Here is a 7,656-nt window from a genome sequence, read left to right as displayed (position 1 = left end):
AAACCGCCTAGATCCGCCCCTCAGCAACATCTTCTTCTTCTTCTCAATATTGATTTAATGGTTGAGTTACATTACTTGCGCTGGTCTTTTACAATCACCAAATTTCAGAGGATTCACACTTTTCACAACGAAAAACTTCTCCAGTGTTTCAGTCTTTGCGCGATCGTCTCCAGCTCCAGCATATATTGGGCTTCAGCGTGCACACCGTTACTTCCGGCGCAGTATAGCATTGCTGACTGCCGCACTAGCTGCATGCACTGCGAGCTTCCGTTGTATTTATCGGTAATACTCATAGAGATGGGAGAGAAAGCGCCATCTAAGTTCCATTTTCATTGGTTTAAGGTTTAAAAATTGATACTCAATATTGTCTTAAAGTTATATCAGAAAATCTTTATTTTATAATTCCATGGAGGCGATTTTTCATTTTACAATCGCCCCCTTGAGCAACCTGACGGGGGCGAGTATGGAGCTCACGGGGGCGAATCGCCCACCGCCTCCGTGTATTTTTAGCGCTGATTACAGGGAAATCGCAGAACTGTCGGACGAAAACATCATTATCTGATCCTCCTTCTGTAGTTATTCACCTAACAGCACGTGAGGGAAGACATTAAATATGAATTCCATTAACCATTATATAAAAATGTCAAGAATAGAATGTTGTGGATCATTAAAAGATATAGTGAAGGAATATTAAATAACAGGAAGGTGATTCCTACTTTGTTCTAAAAAATAATTTAAAAATCCCCAAAATGTTTTTTTTTTTTTTTTTTTTTTTAATAAAATAAATTTTTGATGCAAGTTATAAAACAAATATACCATGCCTTCTATTTGAGATACTGGTTAAAACTTTGGGCCTCGGTGAGTCCAAAAGTACCATTTGCTTCGGGGCTGCGCCCCTCAGCAAATAGTACTATTGGAGTCACCTCTTGCGCATAGTTTTTAACCAGAACCTCTCAAGACAGTGTATATTTGTATATATTATTATTGATAATAGTTGGCTTATTTGAAAAATGATGCGCTTTTCCTCTTTCTACTCTATCTCTCGTTGGAGGATATCATGCTTAGCTATGGTCGTCGTAAGGAATCCCCAAATCATCTGATCATAGGACAATGTATTTAACATTTTAAAATCGCAAAGTTCAGGATAGGAAGGGCACTCCCCTCCCATAATTACCCCCTTTGTAATGTAATCTGTACGCACTTTTGTAATCAACATTTTTTTTTTGGGGGGGGGGGGGAGGGGGTGGGGGGTCTCCAAGTTTTTCCAGGCAAGTTATATGATTTTGTTTTCAATGCCCCCTCCAATCCCTCCTTAGATGTATACTATACTAAGTCTAATCCATCATTTTGGTAAGAGATTTTTTTTTTTTCCCTCCATTTTTTCACACCTGTGGAATTTCAAATTTCAAAAAGTGGAAAGGGGATCTATTCTCATTACTATTCTATCACTATTCAAGTTTACTCATCATGAAACTTCTTAAGGGAATTAAAATGTCTTTTTGCAAGACAGGATGGGAGGCCCATCCCACACAACCGTATGGGCTTATAGTCCATCTTTTTAGGGGTTAAACGGCAAGAAAAACATTTTTGGGGGATCAAAATTCTAAGCAACTTTCAAGGTGGGAGTAGAGACACCCCCCCCCCCCACCCATTCTTCCAGTCCCATCCATCGAGTCAAAATAATCTTATCCATCAATTTCTTTTAAAATATAGAACATCTGAGTATCATGACCCACCTATAGGGGATTTCATATATATTTTGTACAACCCCTCTCTTTCCCTATCTCTCACTCTTCCGACCCTCCCCCCTCTCTCTCTCCTTCTCTCTATATATATCTCTCTCTCTCTCTCTTCCAACAACCGCTTTTTGTGTAGCCGATTTAAAATGTCTTATCATTGACGATACATTATGGTGATTTAAATTTCAAGTCCGTTAATTTATACCCCTCTCAATGCATGTCATGAGTTATGAAACGGCTAGCATCATTGGTCAGAACCCCCCCCCCCCCCTCTCCCGCTCGAAAGTGCTCTATAGAGACTACCGTGTTGTTATATTTAAATGACTTAAAGAGAAGGATGAGTTCTGGGAAGAGGTGAAAAACAATTTGTGAGCGTTATCATTTTTATTATGCGAGTGTGGAAGAACATCAAATAAGACATGTTCCCTGAAAAGCATTGCTCTTCAAATTCCTTCATATTCTAAATATGTCATGCAACATCGTAAAACCCCGGGGTCACGGATTTTTACGCCACGTGTTCGTGTAGTCCCATATACATCTTTCTGTGTACAGTGTTTGTAACTTTACCAAGACTTGACCTAATTTCTTATCATTTTGATGATTCCAGAACCTTGCAATACACACAAATTCTTATATGCTAGATGATCAACCTTTTCTGGTCGATTCCACACCGTTTCTTTCACAATGCAATCGCATGACCAGAACTCAACTTCATCTTTAACGAAATAACCCGGTCGCCTGAGCTGCATCCCCGCTTCTGGAACTTAACACTTCAAAAGAACTTCTTACTTCACATTACATCCTAACTAGGAAACAAAAACAAAAGATTAATTAACAAGAATTATTAGATTATTCACCGACCAAGAGGCGAGTTTTATTTAGTTCATGATGTAAACATGACAAGTAACACGAAACAAATTATATTTAAAATAGACAGGCACTTTAACTTTCCCCTTCCCACACTCATGGAGGTGGTTCGTGAATAAAGAGGATTTCTTTCCAATATGAAAAGAAAACTTTTAAATGTGAATCAGAAAATGCACTTTTGTGAATGAATTCAATAAAAATTACATAATATTCATGAACATATAAACAATGTATATTCGGCTTTTAACATGTTAAATTGTGAGATTTACGTGACATAATTATGGACAATATTCTTAGAATAAAAAATATATACACATAAATTCTATGGGTCGGCTGGAAGTTTGATCCCAAAATGGTAATGATTCAGCCAAAATGGAAGAATTTAATTTAAGCCTTTATCAAGTTATGAACTTGCTTACGCTTTTTAAATCATGCCATTCGGTGATCGGCTGGTAGGGGGACCTCTTGCATTTCCAAAGATGTGAATAGCCGTTCGTCCTCACTTCGGACCTCAGTGTGACGCAACCAATGGTGTCATCCCCAAAGAAAAGCTTCCTGCGGTGGACTGTAATGGTCAATGAGACGTTATCTAAAGGATGCTGAATGTTTGTGAAGTCCCAGTCTTCAATTGGACGCGAGGGTAGATCAAAGCTGAACACTTCTTTGTATACTGGGTTGTTGGAGAAGTGTCTCTCCTTGGTCCGTACCTGCGCCAGGACTTCGTTGTCGCTGCCTCGCAATTCAACAACCACATAGCTATCTGTAAATTTCAAATGAGAACGGAAAAAAGAAAAGGACACAATAAAATCAGAATGATGCATGAACGTCAATTAAGTATGGTTGAAACATGGTCTTAAACTTGTTCTCAAATTGCAAGTTAGAGAAGCAGTTCTTGTTTTAACTTACTCCAACGTAAGTAAGGACGCGAATTCGTCTTAATGGTGAAATACAAAGAAAATCACAAATATGTCAACTAATGGATCACTAGAAACTGGTAAGCTAACAGATGACCATCGTACAAGTTTTAGGTCAATTACATATCGGGTGATTTATAAAAATACAAATACAACCACCTCCATAGCAGCTGGGATATACGAGAGATTCGCCGGAAAAATAACGATGTTTTAATGACGTCACTATATGGACCAATACTGCCCAAGCAGACGACATCCCATAAAGAATGAACATAATTGCAAAGCTATCATTTGTCAAATTATATTGAGTTAAGTGTATATAAATGTAATGGCATGTCAAACCATTCAAAAGGCGATATAACCCGATTCTGATAACTAAAATCTTTTGCTTGTAAATACACAGGATAGGGGTTAACTAACAATCAAAGAAACCAGATTTTTATATTGAAAACCCCCCGGAATGATATTAAGGACGGCATTTGTTCCCTCTTGAAACGCCGAACATACTGCGGTGTGTGCAGCTGAAGATACAATGGCGTCTCATTTTTTTTACAAGCGAAAGATTCCTTTATTTTTGTATCGCTGCATTTGTCATTAAAATAAAACCATGCGCGGGGTTTAGATTGAGGCAATAGATTTTACATTTAGCCTGACGGTAGTAAAGTAAAAGAAAGAACTCAAGAGAAGATGAAAACACAGGCACTGAAAATGTGTGAGATGTCATGGGACATCGTCTGCTTGTGCAAATCATGTCCATACTGTGATCTCGCATAATCTCAGCAGCGTTCGGAGAGCTCTTCAGGTGCTATGCCGGTGCTGTATTTAAGCGTTTTACAATTTATAATAATCATTACTTCAAATGCTTCCAAGCATTGAATTTTGATAACCTTGTCGAATCAAAGTTTCAACTTTGCAATAATGAAAATGACATTAGTTTTTAAAATCAATGAATGTCTACTTTAAAGAGGAATATAAAAATGCTGCGTCGTTCATTCTGAATTATTGGAATGGACCACGAAAAACAACTTTGGGCTTGCAGTTCTGGGTAATTACAGAGCTTCTTTCTCATGTTTATTAACGTGTGGATTAAACCATACCAGTGCTGGTGATGCTATGCGATACAAAGAGATGATCAATATTGATATCATGTCCTAGAATTTACTTAAGCTATGAACTAATTATCTGTCTCTGTCTCTCTCCCTCTCCCTCTCTTATATGTCTTCTTTCTCCTTTACTGACGTGTTTATTCACATGTCCTCTCTCGTGCTCTCCTTCTCTATCTGCCTTTTGTTTATTCATGACCTGTTCTTACGGCATACCTCTTTCCTACGCGCTCTTTCAACTCGCTAATTTCTTTTTTATTGACGTACGTATTCGTGTCCTCTCTCTCCTTGCGCCTTGGGACATTTTATACTGATAGGATGTGCATATTTTGATGCATAACAATACGTCTTTGAAAGTCAAATAAAATCCTTCTTGACAAAGCTCTAAGGGCGAAAATTTGTAAAACAATCTCTTCGTATATGGAGCATCTTAATTTCTTTTATTTTATACATATATATTTACATTTTACTTGGAAGGAAATTTTTCTTACCTGCAGGTATCACCCTGCTCGGCAAATTGGTAGCCCGAACCACGGTAACCAAAAGACGTCGTTTCTCTCTGTGATAACATAGCACCAATCGAAGTCTCCCAAGATCCTAAAAACCACAAACAATTATAAAGTATTGGATTAGATTGAATTTGCATAAAGTCATTATAGGTGTCGTAATTATAGGTGTTTAAAGCATTTGACTGACAATGTGAAGGTCCTGGGTTCGATCGTCGACGCGGCACTTTTGTCCTTAAGCAAGGCATTTATCTACATCCTTTCTCTCCACCCAGGTATTCAACATATTGATATATGTAGCGCTTAAGTTTCATAAAGAATAATGTATCCATAAAACTTATAGGTGCCCTTTGTGATCAGTTTCATTATTTCATTATTTCAAAGGTCTCATTTGAATTTAAGAAAACTAAATGCTGGAAGGATTATGAATTGCTCTCTGTTTATAAAATCACTGATGGTGGTTTGAAAATGGATTCAAAATTTGATTTGTGGGTGCCCCTGGATAACATTATACGATAAATAGAAAAAGAAATACCGAACAAGAACAAACAAGAAAGGTAGAAGGAAAGAAAAGACAGACAAAACTGATCCCCTTACCACTTTAGGAAGATTTGGATAGAGTGGACGTGTGTAAGTATTCCCCCCAACGGTCAGGTCACGGAGAGAGATGGTTGTCGATCCCAGGAGGTTCCGGCGTCCAAACCGGTGCTTCTCGGTGTGTGCTGTCAGCTGAAAAGTGTAAAGAAAAACGAAATAGTGAGTACACATATTACATTTCTTGCTATCTAATCAGCGTAAAGTTAACCAGAGTAATGTGCATTTTATGAGACGAGACATTAATGGCCCCGGGAAAAAATGAGTAAACATTGCCAGTGTACGCAAGCTATCCAGATACATAACGCTCCGTTCAGCTCTAGGGAGGATTCCGCCTGCTCTTTAGCCATTTCTGGATAAACCAAATGAAATGTCTTAAACTTGGTTTAGACAGGTTGGACAGGTTTAGACAGGTTGCGCCAGGAACGTCGCAACGTGACGGACATGTGTGCTATATAAGAAGCCACTATTATTGTTATTATTATTTTATGACATCCCTATCTCGCGGAAAAATCGTTTGCCTAATCAGTTAACTTTTTTAAAACTAAACACAGAAACTCAGACGGGATATATTGTGAAAAAAATTGATATCCATTGTACAAAAATCCATTAAAACACAAACCTTGATCTGGCTGAGTTCGAAGTGTGATTCTTGCGCTCGAAAGAACACCACATCTTTGTTGTATTCACAGTTACCATCGACCGACACCAGTGGCCCTATAACTCGCTTTCTCCTCAGATGTGAGGCAATGTCTGCGGTGATTATTACCCGCCTCTTGTCATTGATTCCTTTCATTTTCAATGAAGAGAGCCTTATCATACGCATTTCATCATACGTTATGGTCACTTCGATGACCGGGGTCTGGCATTCGCTCGGTAAAGTACTAACTGTTGGCGACATGTAATGGTGGTGGGGACGGTCGTTTTGTATCAAATTAAAAGACTTTGCACCATATCTGAAAGTATGAAATTTGGATTCGTCTGTTAAGTCCCGTGGGCTTTCCTGTAGCACAGGGAATCCATACGGCGTGAGAGACACACCGACGTTTCCGGCGACGATGTGGCCGTACGTATCGCCGACCTGTTCGTACAACGCTAATTGCTTGATCTCCTTCAGCGTCAATCCCTTGGCACGCTTTCGTTGCTTTTTGTTGTCGTTAACCGAAAAGGTATTCGATTGACCGTTGCAGAATCGTGACATTTGGCTGGATTCTCGTCTGATCCACCCTTTACCGTTGTCACGCGGTTTCATGCCAGTTATCACATTCTCAGAAGTGACGGACGGTCTGCTCCTCAAGTAACGGGGATGCTGGATCGGCACAGTAAGTCTGGACCCACTGTGGTGTTTCTTAATGTCATTGAAGCTATTCGCCTTGTGAATATTATGCATGCTGGTGGAGCTCACCGTTAGGTTTGGTATACAAAACTGATGAGAGTCAGAAGGACGAGTTATACTCGGACGAGACTTGTATTGCAAGTTGCTTGGGCTGGTGAAAACATCGTCAGAGTTGGAAGAGGGCAAGCTGCGTGCGCGCGAACTTGAATACTTGAAGTTAGTTGAGCTAGTTAGGATAATTAATGGTGCCTCCATTTTGACCGTTGCTTTCAGAGTGGTTCTCTCATCTACACGGGTTTGTAAAATGTTGTATTTTCCAAGCTTCCTCAACTATATATTCATGTTGGTTAATGAAGCCATACAACTATTCTTGCCTTTTAGTCTTTTTGCTCTGGGTATGAGGTCAAGTCTCTGCGACTTTAATTGGCCCAAGTTTTATATGTTTTCATTTGTGTACCGCTTTACTCTACTATGTCGCCCACTCTGTCTTGTCCTTGGTACATTAGCATACCTTGCCCGAGCGCTTTTGCTTCTTATTTGTTTCCATAGGATTTTATTTTCGATTCCCGACATTATGTTTCCGAGAAAATGACACCT

General features: G+C 39.2%; 1 protein-coding gene across 2 annotated transcripts; it reads right to left on the bottom strand.

Moving 5' to 3' along the window:
- Nucleotides 1-2,612: 2,612 nt before the first annotated feature.
- Nucleotides 2,613-5,986, bottom strand: LOC581610 (synaptotagmin-9-like). Of its 2 annotated transcripts, none has more exons than XM_030986374.1 (3): nt 5,727-5,986; nt 5,115-5,220; nt 2,613-3,366 (listed from the first exon to the last, which is right to left on the bottom strand). In XM_030986374.1, exons 1-3 carry the CDS (start codon nt 5,895-5,897, stop codon nt 3,005-3,007), a joined length of 639 nt encoding a protein of 212 aa, XP_030842234.1. In that variant the 5' UTR covers nt 5,898-5,986; the 3' UTR covers nt 2,613-3,004. The 2 variants fall into 2 exon arrangements, with proteins under 2 accessions (XP_030842234.1, XP_030842235.1); XM_030986375.1 differs by having other exon boundaries at nt 5,730-5,905.
- Between the last annotated feature and the right edge of the window lie 1,670 nt (nt 5,987-7,656).

Source organism: Strongylocentrotus purpuratus, unplaced genomic scaffold, assembly GCF_000002235.5.
Source record: "Strongylocentrotus purpuratus isolate Spur 01 unplaced genomic scaffold, Spur_5.0 spur5_scaffold_15, whole genome shotgun sequence".
Taxonomy (NCBI): domain Eukaryota; kingdom Metazoa; phylum Echinodermata; class Echinoidea; order Camarodonta; family Strongylocentrotidae; genus Strongylocentrotus; species Strongylocentrotus purpuratus.
The sequence above is the reverse complement of the archived record's forward strand: the minus strand, read 5'-3'. Positions and strand labels throughout refer to the sequence as shown.

Excerpts from the sequence above, each read along its gene's own strand:
- LOC581610 (XM_030986374.1), bottom strand. The coding sequence starts at position 5,897 with ATGTGTACTCACTATTTCGTTTTTCTTTACACTTTTCAGCTGACAGCA. Across the intron at positions 5,221-5,726 it reads ATCCAAATCTTCCTAAAGTG|GATCTTGGGAGACTTCGATT; the intron begins GTAAGGGGATCA and ends TGTGGTTTTTAG. Across the intron at positions 3,367-5,114 it reads GAGCAGGGTGATACCTGCAG|ATAGCTATGTGGTTGTTGAA; the intron begins GTAAGAAAAATT and ends TGAAATTTACAG.